General features: G+C 39.0%; 1 protein-coding gene across 1 annotated transcript; it reads left to right on the forward strand.

Annotated features, from left to right (window-relative positions):
* The first annotated feature begins 828 nt into the window (after window positions 1–828).
* On the forward strand, window positions 829–8,770 carry LOC123763906 (uncharacterized). The gene is made up of 4 exons (XM_069329783.1): window positions 829–937; window positions 2,217–2,345; window positions 4,961–5,524; window positions 8,321–8,770. The coding sequence occupies exons 1-4, from the start codon at window positions 829–831 to the stop codon at window positions 8,512–8,514; spliced, it is 996 nt and encodes a 331-aa protein (XP_069185884.1). The 3' UTR covers window positions 8,515–8,770.
* The last annotated feature ends 12,086 nt before the right edge of the window (window positions 8,771–20,856 follow it).

Below are 20,856 nucleotides of genomic sequence, written 5' to 3' on the forward strand. Positions count from 1 at the left end.
ATTGCAGAACTGTCAGTAAACGACCTCTGGGGTACAGTTCCTGAACCCATTATGTGCCTCTGTAACCCTTTCCTCCACCGCCCGCGGGATGGGTATGGGGTGCATAAGAAAGACATTGAATTGTCGACGTCGTGGGCGGAGCCTAACTGTGACGTCACGCGAGGTATAAATACCCAGGGGTGGGTGGGTGTGGCTTTAAACGGCCGCTGGCGCCCGGCCTGCGTACACCACGTTACTACTCGGTAACTTGCGGCTATTAACGGGTAATAAATAAATAAATAAATATATATATATATATATATATATATATATGTATATATATATATATATATATATATATATGTATATATATATATATATATATATATATATATATATATATATATATATATATATATATATATATATATATATACACACACAAAACAATAAAATATTGTGGTGTCCTTAGTAACCCTACAGAGGTTAATAGGCCTTAAGGCCAACACCAAATTATTCCCACTACTCAGGATAGTATAGGTATATACTCTGAATATATTATAATTTAGAACTTGGTACACGACAAAACCCTATTCGCCAGCCAGTATAATTCTACCCGTCCACCACCTCGGTGTCTGGGAAGCAAATTAAGAAATTTTTTGAGAAATATATTTAATGATCTTGAATTATATTTTATATACTTATTGCTAACTTTTTGGATGTCTATGTTGCTTCACTGTCATGTGATGCTTAACGCGAGTCCCGGCTGCTCTCACTAATTACCCCGACAGGTAGATGATGCACGTTAGTTACGTGGGCGTGCTGGTGGTGTGGGTGGGGGTGGGCGTGATGGGAGCCGTGCAGGTGTACCAGACAGTGGGTAGTGGGCGGTGTGGGGAGCCTTACCACGCCCTCACCACACCCACAGAGGTCTCCTGCGCCCTCCACTGCGGCAAGAGTAAGTACTTCAATGTTGTATACAAAAAAACTTTTTTTTTATACAAAATCGCATACAATTTCATGTGGCTGTAAAGGAATGGTTGATGTGGTAGTCACTTGTTGCCATGCTTGTTTGGTTGTTTAATTCTTGTAGGAGGAACTTGTAGAGACGCTGTGAGGTTATATGTAGTCCACATAATGTTATACATTATTTGGACTTTGATAACAGGAAACTCCTTCACTGACAAGTGTACACCTCTTCTTGGTATATACACATTTAAGTTACATTGGTCCTGCAATATGTTCAAAACAAAGTATACTTTCTGGCCAGTAAACAAATTTGGTGGCTTTAATAACCCTTTGGATGCTGATAGGACCCTCAACCCATCAACATAAAACCATCCCCATTTCTTGCTCTGTGCTGGAGACTGGAGCTAAGAGAATGAGTCAAGAGAACTAAGTTTGCTTCATAAGATTGATGGCCAGGTCTTGTTGTCCGAAAACCATCATTAAGACAGTCAATAAAAAAATAAAAAATAGTTTGTAGATTCCCTATGATAACTAATTTATGAGTTTTAAATAGTTGTATACCTAATACCAACCAGTTAACGCGACCCATCACCTAACTAGCAAGCTTTCTAGTACTTTTAGCTGCTACATTTTGAATATGTCTAGTGAGATAGATATTCATCATACGCTGCACATAATATATTTTGTTGTGAATTTTTGTTGCTATCACGTAGAGATGATACCAGTTGTTGATCTATAATTTATTGATGTATAATTAATGGCATTTAATTTTTAAAATTTATAATATGTATACACAAGAAGATATATAATGTTCAATTCAATTTCTTTCCTTATTATGCACCCCATACCCATCCCGTGGGCGATGGTGTAAAGGATTACAGAGACACAAAATTGGTTCAGGAACTGAACCCTCTACTTCGTTTATCTAAGCAAATAACAATCTTTTGACGCTAGTTACAAAATTATTAATGCTATATATATACATGTACACATACTCATGCATACATATACATACGTATATGTATACGTATGTATATGTATACATACGTATACGTATGTATATGTATACATACGTATACGTATGTATACATATACATACGTATACATATATAACGTGTGATAGATGTGGACGGTGTTGATGCAACATTTTCGGATACCCACCTTCCTCCACACAAATACCCACCTGCCCAACATAAATAAAAATCTGCCCCACACAACACCCACACGTCTCCCACTGACACCCACCTGCCTCACTCTGACCACTGCAGGTGAGACGTGTACAGGGTTCCAGACGAGCACGAACAGCGAGGTCACGGGTCAATCCGGGGTCACTTGTGAGCTTCTCCACACCCTGACCTCTCCTGACCTCTCAACCAACTTCGCCTGCTATGCCCAAGGTAAGTTCCCTGACACCAGAGCACTACACCTTGTTATGGTGTCATGAGTGACCTGACCTTCTGTGCCGAAGTGTCATGAGAGATTGATTAAAACTGTGAACGCCAAGAAATCCGGACTCCACCTGCCAAAGGTTATCGAGGAATACAAACCTGGTTATGTATACGGTAATGTCAAGACCCACAAGCCTGGAAACCCATTTCGGCCAATCATCAGCCAGATACCCACACCCACATACAGACTAGCTAAGCGACTCAACTGCTTGCTGACTCCTTATGTGCCCTATGCTTTTAGCCTGAGGTCTCCAAAATAATTCGTTGACTTAATGAGGGGAGCACGGGCCACAGGGATAAGAGCCTCTTTGGATGTGGAGTCGCTGTTTACGAACGTGCCTGCGGATGAAACAATCAGGATAATGATGGACAGAGTGTATCATGATCCAGCTTGTACCCCTCTTGACATACCAGAATGTGTGCTGAGAAAGTTACTCGAAGCCTGCACTAAAGAGGCACCCTTCATGAGTCCCGATGGGCACATGTATAAACAAGTAGATGGGGTCGCCATGGGTTCTCCCCTAGTTGTCCTGTTTGCAAACTTCTACTTGGGTACCATAGAGCAGAGGGTCTTAGTTGACATGGACTTGAAACCTGCCATATACTGCAGTTACGTTGATGACATTTTTATGCAGGTACGTGATGTCAGACGTCTACAGCAGCTGAAGGGCATTCAAGCAAAATTCGATGTTAAGTTTCACTTACCAGATGGAGAGTGATGGGAAGCTGCCCTTTCTAGTTGTAACAGTCATGGAGAGGAATGGAGGCTTCCACACTGCAGTCTACACTAAGGAAGCGAACATAGGAATGTGCTTTAATGCCAACAGTGACTGCCAAGACAGGTACAAGAGGAGTGTTGTCAATGCTTACATCGACCGAGCTCTCACTCACAGCTATGGTTGGAAGCAGGTCGACGAAGAACTCTGTAGGGTAAGGCAGGTCCCAGTCAACAATGGCTTCTCTAACAGTTATGTTGAAGACGTCATCAGAAGAAACGTGAAACGCTATGCAACTTCTGAAGAGTCATCTAACACAACACTTGTACCTCCTATTAGACTGTTTTATAGGAACGTCTGTTCAACGGCTCACAAAACGGAGGAAAGTGTCCTGAAAGATATTATTAATAGGAACGTTATCCCCCACAGACACAAATCAGAAGATACAATTAACAATCTACTACAAAAACAAGAAAACGGCCAACCTACTCATGAAGAACTCTCAAGACACCAAACAGAACGCCTTGAAGGAAACCAACGTCGTCTATGCCTTCACATGCCCACTTGGGGACTGTCAGTTCCAAAGATCTCGGTATATAGGCAAGACAACAACATCTCTTTCTAGGCGATTAACAAATAAACAACAGGGACCAATCAAGGCGGATATAATCTCCACACACAACCAGACCATCACCAGAGAAATCCAAACAAGCAACAAAGAAATTATCGACGGATACATCGATAACAGGAGGCTGACATCAGCAAGGCTCTACTCATAAAAAAAGCAATCAACAGCCAATTAACACATAATTACATTCTACCCACTTCAAGACCCCGAACCAGTACAGAAGCAAGAGGATAGAATGTATATCCATGGTTATATGTCTATTTTATATATCCAATTAATATACATTGTTTCGTGTTTTGTCTTTTGTTTCCTGTCAACTCACCCCAAAACATTTTTATCCCATCACCTCACCCTGAAACAAATATAAGCACAATCTGAGTAAGTATAAAATGTCTTTGAAAATGTGAGAAGTGTTCTTACGAAATGCTTCTTGGTGTCAGACTGTAAATAAAAAAGTGAAAATGAACTTTGGAGAGTTAATTTTTCAACTACCCCGACAACGAAGAAAAACGTAAGAAATATTGAGAAGATTCGTGTTAGAATCATTAAATATATATATATATATATATATATATATATATATATATATATATATATATATATATATATATATATATATATATATATATATATCATATATATATATATATATATATATATATATATATATATCATATATATATATATATCATATATATATATATATATATATATATATATATATATATATATATATATATATATATATATATATATATATATATATATATATATATATATATATGATATATCACTGTGACCATCTTAACTACAGTCATCATCACTGTAACCATCTTCACTACACAGTCATCATCACTGTAACCATCTTCACTACACACAGTCATCATCACTGTAACCATCTTCACTACACACAGTCATCATCACTGTAACCATCTTCACTACACACAGTCATCATCACTGTAACCATCTTCACTACACACAGTCATCACTGTGACTCTACTATACACTGTCCTCATCACTGACTATCTACACAGCAGAACCACAGGAATATCTAGAAGCCAGTAATTGTGTTATAATCCCTTTATCCCGAGAATAACATACACAAAACTAATCAAAATGTCTTTTTCTCTCACGGTGTCTTAATTCTCCTCTCCGTCCTTGTCTCACAGTCTAAAACTATCTCAAGTCACTGAAAATCAATGTTTGTCCGTCTCTTTCAGTACCTTCCAGCACCAGCACCGCCATTCCCACCATCAGCGGCAGTTTAACCACTCTCACCACCATGCCCAACAACAGCAGTGGTACCACCACCACCACTACCACCACCCTGACCAACAACAGCAGTGGTACCACCACCGCCCAGTCCAACAACAGCAGTGGCACCACCACCGCCCTGACCAACAACAACAGTGGCACCACCACCGCCCTGACCAACAACAGCGGCGTTGCACCCACCCCCAGCAGCAATAGCATTAGTACCCTGCAGTCAAATTCTGCGGCCACAAGCACCGCCTCCATCACCTCAGAGACGACCACAACCTCAGCAGGCGTTGTTACCACCACAACGACAACGACCATCAGCTCAACCCCTGCAGGCATCTACTGCTCAACTCTCGGCCTGTGCGGGATCAACAGGATCGACGTGACCAACAGTGGCACCATAACCGGGGTGGACTCGACCTCCACCAGTATCATGATAACAGCGTTACTCATCCAAACGTCTGTCTTCAGCAACGACTTAGAAACCTGTCCAAATGGGATCATAGTCGGTTTCCAAAAGTCAGGTAAGACGGTTACTGTAAAATCTATGGGAACCCCACAACTGGGGAAGGTTGGGGGGAAACAAATGTAATTAATGGAGACGCGATCCTTATTAGATTTGTGATAATAATTGCATTTCAATTTCTTTGTCTAGCAGTGTCTGCATATTCTCGAATGTTTTCAGTGAAGAACTGAAAAACAAAAAAAGCTACGGGTCCTTACCCTGACCTGCTTACAAAGAGCCTACGGGTCCTTAGCCTGACCTGCTTACAAAGAGCCTACGGGTCCTTAGCCTGACCTGCTTACAAAGAGCCTACGGGTCCTTAGCCTGACCTGCTTACAAAGAACCTACGGGTCCTTAGCCTGACCTGCTTACAAAGAACCTACCCCAGGAACATTATCGTGCTTGATGTCCGTGGGGGTGTAGAGGGAGTTCCCAGGCTGGACACAGCGTTATAGTGGAAATAATCCCATAATTATCACACCTGGGATGGTCAGGTTCGGTCATAATTGCAATATAAATAAAACATTTTGCAGTTTGTCCAAATGCAATACTACGAACGTCAACTTTCAGGTGGTCGATCACGACGTATTTGTACTCTCGGCCACATAGTTACTATAAGTACTCTGGACCACATAGTTACTATAAGTATTCTGGACCACATAGTTACTATAAGTATTCTGGACCACATAGTTACTATAAGTACTCTGGACCACATAGTTACTATAAGTATTCTGGACCACATAGTTACTATAAGTACTCTGGACCACATAGTTACTATAAGTATTCTGGACCACATAGTTACTATAAGTACTCTGGACCACATAGTTACTATAAGTACTCTGGACCACATAGTTACTATAAGTACTCTGGACCACATAGTTACTATAAGTACTCTGGACCACATAGTTACTATAAGTACTCTGGACCACATAGTTACTATAAGTATTCTGGACCACATAGTTACTATAAGTACTCTGGACCACATAGTTACTATAAGTACTCTGGACCACATAGTTACTATAAGTACTCTGGACCACATAGTTACTATAAGTACTCTGGACCACATAGTTACTATAAGTATTCTGGACCACATAGTTACTATAAGTACTCTGGACCACATAGTTACTATAAGTACTCTGGACCACATAGTTACTATAAGTACTCTGGACCACATAGTTACTATAAGTATTCTGGACCACATAGTTACTATAAGTACTCTCGACCACATAGTTACTATAAGTACTCTGGACCACATAGTTACTATAAGTACTCTCGACCACATAGTTACTATAAGTACTCTCGACCACATAGTTACTATAAGTACTCTGGACCACATAGTTACTATAAGTACTTTCATTTTAGGGGGATGGGCCACTTTGATAATATTTATCAAATCTTTTAAGTAACATCTATGTACGAAACATTCATTAAAATTTAATGTGTTTTTAGGATTTGCTGAGGGGCCCAGGTTTTGTGTGAAGGGGGGGGGGGGGGGCTGGATCCACCGACCTACATCGCCTCTCTCTTACACTTAGTGGGAAGGTTGGGAAGAAAACGGAATCCGGGTAAATGTGGTACAACTTCTTAGCTGTCAAGCCACCAAGAGCTCAAGTTATGCCCAGCCCGCTATAGCTCTCTGTACTTACCTATCACTCATTACGGGGAAGTGAGGGCATAGCTCTTTATTCCCTGCCTACTGTCTGTCTGTTAGAGATTGGGTGGTCAGACACTTGGGGCTAGACTCACACAACTTTACAGGTTGAAGTTTCTAGGGTACGCGGCCGACATAGGCTGGTTGGGGGATCATTCCCTCTGGTCCTATTTTAAGAGGGGAACGATGGCACATAATTGGTTAAAATTCCAAGCCTAATATTATGTTACTCTCACTAAATACCAGGGGCCAGATTCACGAAAGCATTTACGCAAGCACTTACGAACGTGTACATCTTTCCTCAATCTTTGACGGCTTTGGTTACATTTATTAAACAGTTTACAAGCATGAAAACTTGCCAATCAACTGTTGTTATTGTTATAAACAGCCTCCTGGTGCTTCGGAGCTCATTAACTGTTTAATAATTGTAAACAAAGCCGCCAAAGATTGAGAAAAGATGTACAGGTTCGTAAGTTCTTTCGTGAATCTGGTCCCAGAATCTCTCTTCTCTAAGATTGATCATATTATTTTCAATATAATTATATGTTAGTTTCTTATGTAGTTTGTTTATTGACGAAGACAGTGAATGTAGAAGATAGTTACAGTGAAGGTGAAGAAAAGACCCAACATATGTGTATGGGTATTAAAATACAAAATTTTGGATGTAACCTACATCTTTTCTTAAGGTACAGTATACATTCTTGTGGCAGAACATTGTATACATCACCTTGAGAAAATTTGCTTCTTAATATATATATACACATATATTAGGTCTTTCCTTCACCTTCTATCAAGCATTATGGCATTGTAGTATGTTTCTCCATAGTTACAGAGGTGAAGAGTAGCGATGGTTAAAGGTGGTGAAGGGTAGGGAAGGTGGTTAAGGGTAGGGAAGGTGGTGAAGGGTAGGGAAGGTAGTGAAGGGTAGAGAAGGTGGTGAAGGATAGGGAAGGTGGTGAAGGGTAGGGAAGGTGGTGAAGGGTAGGGAAGGTGGTGAAGGGTAGGGAAGGTGGTGAAGGGTAGGGAAGGTAGTGAAGGGTAGAGAAAGTAGTGACGGGTAGGGAAGGTGGTGAAGGGCAGGGACGGTGGTGATGATGTTGAAGGATGCAGATGGAGCACTGATCTGTGCCCGGGTTGTGAAATAAAATCCTCCCATGTCTACAGGGTGGATGCAGAAGGCCTGGTGCGCGGTACTTATAAACACGTCAGTTATATCAGTGAACCAAACCTCCCCGGCCACAGTGGACACCGACAAGATCACCTGCTCCTCCCACCACTTCATGTACAGCATCCAGTGGAACGCTGGTAAAAGCCAGCGTATTGCGGCCTCCTGCTACCCTGACATCTCCCAGCTGTGAAACTCTGACAACTACCGCTAAAAACTCCCAGCGCCCTGAGCGTTGTAGTCTTCTGTTATCCGTACAGCACCCACTGACAGTGTTACAGCACCCACTGACAGTGTTACAGCACCCACTGACAGTGTTACAGCACCCACTGACAGTGCCAGCTGGTTCTCACGATTTGCTCCAACGAACAAAACGTAAAGTGCTAATCTAACCTAACCTGACCTAACCTTACCTAACCTAACCTTACCTAACCTTACCTAACCTGACCTAACCTAACCTAACCTAACCTTACCTAACCTAACCTAACCTAACCTAACCTAACCTTACCTAACCTTACCTAACCTGACCTGACCTAACCTAACCTGACCTAACCTAACCTTACCTAACCTAACCTAACCTAACCTAACCTAACCTAACCTAACCTAACCTGACCTAACCTTACCTAACCTAACCTTACCTAACCTGACCTAACCTAACCTTACCTTACCTAACCTAACCTAACCTAACCTAACCTAACCTAACCTTACCTAACCTAACCTTACCTAACCTAACCTTACCTAACCTGACCTGACCTAACCTAACCTAACCTAACCTAACCTGACCTAACCTGACCTAACCTAACCTAACCTAACCTAACCTAACCTAACCTGACCTAACCTAACCTAACCTAACCTAACCTAACCTTACCTAACCTAACCTAACCTGACCTAACCTGACCTAACCTAACCTAACCTAACCTAACCTAACCTTACCTAACCTAACCTAACCTAACCTAACCTGACCTAACCTAACCTGACCTGACCTAACCTAACCTAACCTAACCTAACCTAACCTAACCTTACCTAACCTAACCTAACCTAACCTAACCTAACCTAACCTAACCTAACCTAACCTAACCTAACCTTACCTAACCTAACCTAACCTAACCTTACCTAACCTAACCTAACCTAACCTAACCTAACCTTACCTAACGTACTGGGATATAAAAAAAAACATGGATATTTGTAAGCAGGCACTTGTCATTAGTACGTACGAGACCATAACGTACACAATGAGACGTGCTAAGGTTGAGAGGACGGGTTGAAAGCCCGCCGCAGACGACCCGTCCACCCCTCTACCCCCCCCCCCCCGGGGGTCAATCTTTGGCACAAATATCACACTTTTAATTAGCCTCAACACCTGCTTAGTGTTGAGGCTAATTAAGAATGGTATCTTTGGTACCACATCATAGGTATATACACACACAGGTATAACACAAGTATATACACTGCTATATCAACCCTGGTACATATACAGGTTTATACTTCAATACTGGTATATACACACACTGATTTATCAACAAACGGATATACATATGTATATTAACACAGTTATATAATCAATTTAACAGCTTATATTTTAAAGTTAAAGACATATATATATACATATCCTGATATATAAACATTGGCATATACAACATGTTAACACGGATATACACAAGAATAACAACACTAGTATATCAACACAGGTATACCAAACACTGGTATATCAACACAGGTATACCAAACACTGATATATCAACACAGGTATATACACAAGTATATCATCACACCAGGACCCAGTCGTGATAGTATAGCATATCCATTTTCTGTATCATTTGTTTGCGTGTGTTTGCAATGTTTGGACTTGAAACACTAGTAATTCCCGTGTTGACGTGTTTGTAATGTTTGGACTTCTCATACACTGTATGAGAACTGATATAAATACCTTTATGGCTGTTACCTCAGTATTATCATACATAGACCCGCATCTCGGTGGGTATACACTAAGAGTTTGCACTGGTCCAGGATACTTGCTGGTTGGTCACTAAGATTTAATAACCCTCCAGAGCATGATAGGCCTCAACCCTAACGCCAAATCACGTCTCAATACTGTTATGTAATGTCTGAATTATTATGTACATTTGTATTGGTAATTACGTATATCTGTATCTTGGAAATAATTATGACGTAGTATCATTAGGTATAATTAGACTCATAGTCCATAATATATGTCAGTATTCATATGAATAACTATATTACTAAATGAGTATTTTCATGTATAGTTATACGACTAAATGTATAATTATTCATAATACTACATTCATAACACGACTACAGTCAAAATTATTGTACTACAAATCAAAATTATTATTAAAATTATGTTAATAAAAGCTTATACCCAGTGAACCACCAGACTGCCAGTTAGACCAGTTCAAAATGCCTCTTTTTTAAACAGTTGGATCTTCTGTCTAAAGGATCCACAAGATAATATATTTATTAAGTATAACATTTAAACAAATAAATGAGATGAATGGTACAAGAATCATTGATTCCTTAAATAAATCACTTAATTGCATTGCTTGTATAATTTATTCCCTTGCTTCAGAGTGTAGCCAAAGCTATTTGGCAAACACTCACTGTTTGGCTCACTGTGCCAAAGATGTTTGTCACAGTGAGAAATAAAGGCTTCACTAACTTCAAGCAGAGTGTTAGTGAAAAACCGTCTCATTCCTATACCACAGTGTCCACACACACGTTTAGATAATCTTGGATCATCGGAGACTCGAACTCGGAACCCTCATGACAAGACCAACTCTTGTAGACCACACCATGTGCGGTCATAGTGAGGACGGACCTCAGAGGTACCTAACTGTTACTACAGCAGGGGTGTCCACATGGTCACTACAGCAGGGGTGTCCACATGGTCACTACAGCAGGGGTGTCCACATGGTCACTACAGCAGGGGTGTCCACATGGTCACTACAGCAGGGGTGTCCACATGGTCACTACAGCAGGGGTGTCCACATGGTCACTACAGCAGGGGTGTCCACATGGTCACTACAGCAGGGGTGTCCACATGGTCACTACAGCAGGGGTGTCCACATGGTCACTACAGCAGGGGTGTCCACATGGTCACTACAGCAGGGGTGTCCACATGGTCACTACAGCAGGGGTGTCCACATGGTCACTACAGCAGGGGTGTCCACATGGTCACTACAGCAGGGGTGTCCACATGGTCACTACAGCAGGGGTGTCCACATGGTCACTACAGCAGGGGTGTCCACATGGTCACTACAGCAGGGGTGTCCACAAGGTCACTACCATACAGGGCTTGAGGTATAAATGTACTAAATAAAGTACATTTTACTCTACATAAAGATTTCCTTTCCATAAAGATTATTTACTGTAACACCGCTCTGGTGTTCTTAGCCATGTGGAACTCGATTATTACATGTTGGAATGTCTTGTTTTGATACTTGAAGACAAGCTAAAAAGGCTTTTAAGATATATGGTGGTTCCATACCCGAGTAGGTAGACTTTTTCCCCAAATTTATAAACAAGGTTTTCCAACTTCACATAATTTCTTCTAATGACAATTTTAATTGTAAATTGGCCAAATTTTTGGTTCGACTTACATCACCTTTTACTTAAAGCATGCGATTGAGAATTCATCACAATTTGTTACATAAATTATTGCTTTGAAACTTCATAGTTCAGTAGTGAAGCTAGAGTGGATGCTGAGTTTTTGTTTACTAATATTTCACTTACAGAAACTTCACAGTTGATATTAAATCATCTAACTCAAGTAGATTCTTGTAGGTTTGGCTTGAATAGGTAAGCTGCTTGTTGAATTGTTGGAGATTACAAATTCGAATTCAGTTTCTTTTCTTCATTTCATGGTAAACTCTATTGCCAAATGGATGAAAAAGGAATTGCTTCAGCTCCTGGACCGTCCGGTGCTCACGTGTAATTTTGATAAACTTCCAATGAGTTCTTGTCTCTCTCTGAATTTAAGCCTATTTATATCATCAATATGTAAACGATTCATGTATAATTTTCAGTTATTGCTCACATGGGTCTCTGTTGCAGTGGGATTCACTCTCGACTCATAATCTGGAATCCTGGGTTGGATTCCCGGATATGAGTCCCCAAATTGCACCACGAGTGTTGCCGGGGATAGATGGATGCACAGATAAATGGATAGAAAGATAGAAGGTTGAGAGGCTGGAGGGATAGATGGGCAGATAGAATGACAGACACTTGAATTGATGGATGGATTTAGATGAATCGATAGATGGAGGAATACATGGATTGGTAGGTGGATAGATGAGTAGATGAATAGTGGATGGACAGATGAATAGTGGATGGATAAATACATGGATGGATAGATAGATGCACAGATGGGTGGATAGAAAAATGAATGGAAAGATGGATGGATAGATGAATGGGCTTATAGTTGGATGGACAAATGGATAGTTTGAGTGACAGACAGATGAATAGACAGATGGATGGAAAGATACATAGACAGATGGATATATGGATGGAAAGGATAGACAGATGGATATATGAATAGATAACTATGTAGATGGTTGAAAAACGGATAGACAGGTGGATAGAGAGATGGATGGATATATGAATAGATATTTGAATAAATAGATGGATATATAGAAGGACATAAATGGATGGATGGATGTATAGATCGATATATAAATGTATATATGAATAGATACTGGAAAAAATAAATGAATAGATAGGATAGATGGATGGATAAATGAATAGATAGACAGATGGATGGATATATATAGATGGGAGACAGGCAGACAGACCCGACAACGCCAGGTACCCGCCTAGTATGTAAATAAGATGAAACTGTTACATGTTCTCACTTGACCAAATGTTTGACCAACATTTTCTCACTGGCCCTTGGCATCACAGCAAGTCAAGTATGCCGGACTGTGACGATCAACATATCTCGTAGTCAAAGGGTAAACCAAAAATATATCATATTAAGATTAAATATTCCAATACCGTAGCTGGAACAAGTGAATACAGATTACCAGCATAAATGCAACCTTCTGTGATGGGTCACTTTCAACACGCTGTCAAACACCCTGACAGGTAAAATATATACACATTTTTTCCTTTCATACAATATAAACGACATTGTAAAGTATCCAAGAATTTTATTATAAGTTTTGTCCATCGACATCAAATAACTGCACGAGAACAAAGTAAAATCCTTTCTCGACACGATCCATCACGCATCACTAGCTCTAAATAATCCATAAATAACACTGTAAAAGTCAGAGAGTCTTAAAAAATGCTGCCTTTTATAAAATTCGGCTGAAATTGTCCTGGCGTGAGTTATGACTGGGTCGACGAGGTAGTGCGCTAGGAGGAAGTGTGTCTAACCTATAAATAAATAAATAAATAAATAAATAAATTATAAAAAGATGCTTGCTGGAGAAGCTGAACTAACAGAACCTTCACACTTCACAAGGCAACATATTCGAGGCATCTAGTAGTGTCAGACGGGATCTTTACCCGCTTTGGAAAACGCATTTTCATGCATTTAGGCTACTCCCGCGACATTAGCCTAACAACAATATAATATTTAAGTTGTAATTTAATTTTTGGCCCCTGGTTTCCATATGTTCCTAAACGACAAAGTTTCGTTGACAGTGCTTCTGGGAGGTCTTAGAGAACACTTTATTCCTGACAGGTTGACATATTACATTAAGTTTTAGATATCACGACACGATTTTGATGGCAGCCATGTAATGATAACGAGGAGCGAACTGATAAATGAAACGTTGTGAGGCTATACAGTTGGGTGACTCGTGCTATACAGTAATGTGTGACTCATGCTATGCAGTTATGTGGCCTTGGCGCTATACGGTTGAGTGACTGATGTTATGCAGTTCTTACTTATGCTACAGTTCTTACAGTTGTGTGAATGAAGCTATACAGTTGTGTGGCTGTGATGCTATACTGTTGTGTGGCCGTGATGCTATACAGTTGTGTGGCCGTGATGCTATACAGTTGTGTGGCCGTGACGCTATACTGTTGTGTGGCCGTGATGCTATACTGTTGTGTGGCCGTGATGCTATACAGTTGTGTGGCCGTGATGCTATACTGTTGTGTGGCCGTGATGCTATACTGTTGTGTGGCCGTGATGCTATACTGTTGTGTGGCCGTGATGCTATACTGTTGTGTGGCCGTGATGCTATACTGTGGTGTGGCCGTGATGCTATACTGTTGTGTGGCCGTGATGCTATACTGTTGTGTGGCCGTGATGCTATACAGTTGTGTGGCCGTGATGCTATACTGTTGTGTGGCCGTGATGCTATACTGTTGTGTGGCCGTGATGCTATACTGTTGTGTGGCCGTGATGCTATACAGTTGTGTGGCCGTGATGCTATACTGTTGTGTGGCCTGTGATGCTATACTGTTGTGTGGCCGTGATGCTATACTGTTGTGTGGCCGTGATGCTATACTGTTGTGTGGCCGTGATGCTATACTGTTGTGTGGCCGTGATGCTATACTGTTGTGTGGCCGTGATGCTATACTGTTGTGTGGCCGTGATGCTATACTGTTGTGTGGCCGTGATGCTATACTGTTGTGTGGCCGTGATGCTATACTGTTGTGTGGCCGTGATGCTATACATGTTGTGTGGCCGTGATGCTATACAGTTGTGTGGCCGTGAAGCTATACTGTTAAGCACTTACGAACGTGTACCTCTTTCCTCAATCTTTGACGGCTTTGGTTACATTTATTAAACAGTTTACAAACATGAAAACTTCCCATTCAACTGTTGTTATTGTTATAAACAGCCTCCTGGTGCTTCCGAGCTCATTAACTGTTTAATAATTGGAAACAAAGCCGTCAAAGATTGAGAAAAGATGTACAGGTTCATAAGTGTTTGCGTAAATGCTTTCCTGAATCTGGCCCCTGATGTTCCCATCACTGAAATATAAGAAAAACAATGAAAAAAATAAAAAATAAACTATTCTCACGAAATGAATGGCATGGTAAACAACACAGCTCAATCCCGTTGCAATGTCACATAAAATAATTAAATCAAAATGAAAATAAATTGAAATCTATGAAATTTCAATTTATAAATACAATCGGAAACAGTGAAATGGAATCATAACATATTTAGTATAGCATGTGTTGCTATTACGTGCAACAGATGGTGCGCTTTTTTTTTTTTAAACATGTTTTTACCTGTCACAGGTGTGGCATATGGTAGGTATATAAAAACACTCATGTATTCGAATGAAATGTTGAGTTAAAATTTCAAAGCAATTGGTGAAGAATTTTCAGAGATTACAGCCCTGTGTTGTTCTTATGTATAACAGATGGCGCTGTTAAAAAAAAACCATGTTTTTACCTGTCACAGACCAGGCATGTATATAGTAAATATATAAAAACACGTGCCTATTTGAATGCAATGTCGTGTTAAAATTTCAAAGCAATCGGTAAAGATGTTTAGAAGATTTCCCTCACTTGAAAAATAAATGAAAAACACAGTTTTTATTTTAAATGCTTTTTTTTCCTGTCACAGACGTGACATATATATAGTATGCATATAAAAACTTGCTCAAATGCAAATGGAACGTTGTGTTAAAATTTCAAAGCAATCGGTGAAGAACTTTCGGAGACTAGCGATTTTGAACAAACGAACATTTTACAATTTTATTTATATAGATTACATTTCCTATAAAACTTAACGATCCTCTTGAAAATTTGCCTGAAATTTTTCTATTTAAAATAGTAATTAGCTCAATACAGTTATTGCTCACTAAAATATTTGACTTTAAGGTGAAAGATGTATTCACAGTACTCAAATCAGTTAGATTATTATTAGACACTAGAAGTTGAACTGAAATATGACTTTCCTTATCATTCTTCATAACTACAAAATACGATGGAGGCAGGAATATATTCATCAGGCACATTTCAAAAGCTTTATTAGAATCTAACGGCAGTTGATTATGCAACCTATTTTCAAAAGGGTTTGGAGAGTTATTTTTAAATACATCCGTATCTGAGTTACTTGCTGCATATGTAACATAATTATACATCTTGTAGTCTAATAGTAAATGATTAAAATAAACAAAAACACGAGTCATTAAATTCACCTTAATATGATATCCAGGATGATGTTCCTTGCATCTCCCGCCTTCATACGCTGCTTCAAACATGGGGGAGGAAACACTTGTTTTGTTTTTTTGCATCTACATTTCTAAACAAATCTTCAGGTGTTGATGTCAAAGAAAAAAACAATTTGGCTATGGGCAATTTATCTCTTGGGAATAAAAATATCAAAATGCACATTCTGCCAATAACGTCGTCAGCAATATTCAGACCAGTAACTGGAGATGTGATGTTCCCTTCCTTGCCCCACTTACAAGCCCAGTTGTATTAAAATAATTTAACAAGGAGACTGCAAAATCATAATCCCTAAACTTTAATCTCAAGTTTATCACGATTCTTCGCGGCAGGGGATCGTATTCCAGGGACCATAGGATTAAGGACTTGCCCGAAACGCTACGCGTACTAGTGGCTGTACAAGAATGTAACAACTCTTGTATATATCTCAAAAAAAAAAAAAAAAATGTATAACCGGATTTGTTATCACTACTTGTCTCTCCACATACTGCCGTAAGCTTCTGCTGATCAATAACTTTTTGAGGAACATGATAGAGTTCTTTCATTATTCTTTATTAAATAGCCTTGAAATAAGATTTATAGCTATGGGAAGTAAAATACCCAGTAAATTACCTCCTCTTTTACTCGTTAATATTTCTTCCTAAAGTGAAATAGCTTTCTTCTTACAAGCAAATGTATGGAGTAGAGCTCTATATTTAGAAAGTCATTTTAAAAAAGGCTTTCCAACTTCAACTTTATTTTTTTTTAAGAAATTATTAAATATTTCAGATAGACAATGTATATATATTTTTTTAAGATTTTTAGTTAACATTTTCATGGATGTATAATTAAGTTTAGCTAATAGTTCAATAAGTCCACGATACTTGCTAACTAATGGCTGCTTCTTCATAGTTTCCTCAAGTCATTTGAATGTACCCACCGACCGATCAAATGAACTATCGTATCCGACGAATCAAACTAAAGCAGTATTTACTACTTTACATTTTACTTATAATTCTCTCAATATCAAATGTGTCTGACAAGTATGTAGGCATTAGCTCCTCTCTGTAAAACCCACATCCTTAAAGTATTATTTAAATCCTTTAGATAATATAACTTTACAGGTTGCTTGTTATCTAGTTGAGCAATAGTAAATATTTCCTTGGTGTTCTGCTAATGAGAAACCTCTTTTAAACTTTGAAATACGATTAGATAAGGCCAGCCGTACTGTATCTCCCACAGAGAGATGATTACTGATGTGCGGTATAGTCTGTTGGTTCCCTTTATATATATGACCTTAAACTGTCTAGTCACATCTTGAGGTGAAGATAAAGCATGTACATCAATAGGTATTTTCCCCTTTAATCCACTGTGGAGTGTTCGGTTATATGTTTTAAAATTGTCAGGCAAGACATTTATATAGGTTAAGGTGTTGTAAGCCATTAAATATTTATATATCTTAGTTTTCAATGTTCTTATAAATCTCTGCAATGCTGGCTTTAGTTTCCTCAGAAAATTCAATGTACAGTTCAATGTTTTTACCATCTTATGGTAAAGATGGAGGCAAATATATGAAACATTTCATATATTTATTATAAAATTCTCCACCTTTATCTGTGTTGAGCTTCCTTACGCCTTTTGATGAAGATAAATCCAGAATAGCTTTCTGGATTGTAATGCTTCACTTACACTCTGCCCTGATTTAGTGGTAAGTGGAACAACGTGGGCAAACTTCGAAAATATATCAACACAAACTAATAAATATTTAATATCATTGTTGTGTTTAGTTAACAACGTCATGTCGGTCAAGTTAGTGGTAAAGAAGGCTTTAGGCCTTGGCACTAAAATACGTCTGTACTTAATTTGTTTTAACAGATGTAAGGTATAAGCATAAGATGTCTTTTAAATATTCTTTTACATCTTTTAAAGTTAATTCAGGGATTATTTTCTTTGCAGCCTTATACAATTTCAAAACCGCCTAATCCGCCCATGGACTTGGGGTCATTGTATATGCTATTAAGAGTTTGTGTAAGGCTCACCATTGATACTGTATTTCATATGGGGACCCATATGGACAAAATTATATTGGACCCATATGCACAATAAATGATAATAATTATTTAAAAATAGTAAATTACACTATAATGAAAATGCTGAGTATAACACCTAACACTTACTAAAATACTATAAATGTCTACTAGATAAGAGATATAGTGGACTTTAGCCACTGTGAACAACGTGTTCACTTAGGTTGGCTGCTAGGCTAGATTATGTACAATTATTCCAATGGAAAATAATGAAGTTTCTTATGTATTTTCCAATTGGAAGGTATCTAGGCTCGAAGGACCAAAACTGTGGAGGAATAAACCAGGAATATTGATGAAGAGGAGAATTACACAGGAACAAAATGTGGTTACTAGAAAAATGAATTTAAAACTAAATAAATACTGGAATTGTTAATAAAGTGCAAAACAATTAGGCTTAGCTGAATGCAAAGTTCCTATGCCGGATTGTAAGTCCACTCCTCTGTGACCTTGATACCGGTAATGGGCTGTAGCATGTAGGGTTCTTAAGGTTGATCTGGCTCATAAATTGCAGAACACAATATACCTGCGGGTACACCCACACATTAACATGTTATTTTAACATAGATATGATAAAACAGCTCTATGACTGCAAGCACTGGTGAAGTTCATGTTCTATGACCTGAACGATTCACTCTCTAGCCTAGTCCTAGGAATATCTGTTGCTGTTGCACACAAGGTATAATTACACAAGGTGTATGTAAATTTGCATACAAAACTTATTATATGCAATAAAATAAACTAACTTGATAAATTAAGATAATGGATAAGGCAATTAAATGTATAAATAATAGCAAAGAATTATATACTCAAGATATAAATTCAGATTCAAATATAAATAAAGCAATATCAGCTCAGAACTTACTGACGATGAGGCATTGCCTCGCTGTCTAACGTCTCTCAATGTATATATGGATGTATTAATGTTATAAAGCATGCTAATTGGCCAATCTAAGCTGTAAAACAGTTAATAACTTATCCTGAATTGAGAACTGGAGCCTATCTGACAGAAGCCAAATGATGTCCCTCTTGCTGAAACCAGCCTCTGTATTTTAATAATGAAATGACAGCTTGATGTAGTTAATTTAATGTCACAACGATGTTGTAAATGATTCTAGTTGCTTGCTCAGATATGGAGTGCACGTTGTTGCGTCTCACTTGGTAGATGAAGTGGTGTGTGTGCCTTCGAGATCACTAGCAGGTGGACCTCCACACTCATGTTTTTGGATATATATATACCAGGAATTCCTCCCTTTTTACAGTTCAAACTCTCTCCCAGTATTCAGAGAGCTATCACAGAAGATTAAGACAAGTTTGTGCATAATTATCTTACAGTAAAATTGTCTCCAGCCCTACACACTAGTGCACTCCTGGATGTAAACACGAGGCCGCCAGGTACCGGAAGATTATGCCCACCGGCGTTTGCAGGTGGCGTCCCTTCCACAGTGGAGGTGCTGGCAATGATTATAAAATGATTATTATCTTTATTTAGACTGATTATTGGGGTAAAGTTATAACACAAGATGATTATTTAGTGGATTTAAAGATTATTAACAGTACTTGATAGTACCTTTTGTTCTTTATTATGGATTTTGAAATTACATCACTGGACGCTATAACTTTCGTTCCAGCAATGTTTTTGATTATCTTCTTTTTGATCCTTAAATCATCAGTAGATAGGATCAATAGATAATAAATCTGATATGATTCTGATATATAGATATAATATGGAGTAATACATTCCTTAGATAATAATAATATTAACATGATGAGTGGAATTTTCCACAATACAGTTGTGTGGCCGTGACGCTATACAGTTGTGTGGCCTTGATGCTATACAGTTGTGTGGCCTTGATGCTATACAGTTGTGTGGCCTTGATGCTATACAGTTGTGTGGCCTTGATGCTATACAGTTGTGTGGCCTTGATGCTATACAGTTGTGTGGCCTTGATGCTATTCAGTTGTGTGGCTATGACGCTATACAGTTGTGTGGCCGTGACGCTATATAGTTGTGTGGCAGTGACGCTATACAGTTGTGTGGCCGTGATGCTATACAGTTGTGTGGCCTTGACGCTATACAGTTGTGTGGCCGTGATGCTATACAGTTGTGTGGCCGTGACGCTATACAGTTGTGTGGCCGTGATGCTATACAGTTATGTGGCCGTGATGCTAAACAGTTGTGTGGCCGTGGTACCATAAACATCAGAATTTTGCGGACTTAAAATCAATTCAGAGGAATTAGAAGTCTTTTTACTAATCTGGACTGAGTGAGACATCTACGAAAGGCCATGGGTAGGCCTAGGGGAGCCTAT

Source organism: Procambarus clarkii, chromosome 23 (genome assembly GCF_040958095.1).
Source record: "Procambarus clarkii isolate CNS0578487 chromosome 23, FALCON_Pclarkii_2.0, whole genome shotgun sequence".
In the NCBI taxonomy this organism is placed as follows: domain Eukaryota; kingdom Metazoa; phylum Arthropoda; class Malacostraca; order Decapoda; family Cambaridae; genus Procambarus; species Procambarus clarkii.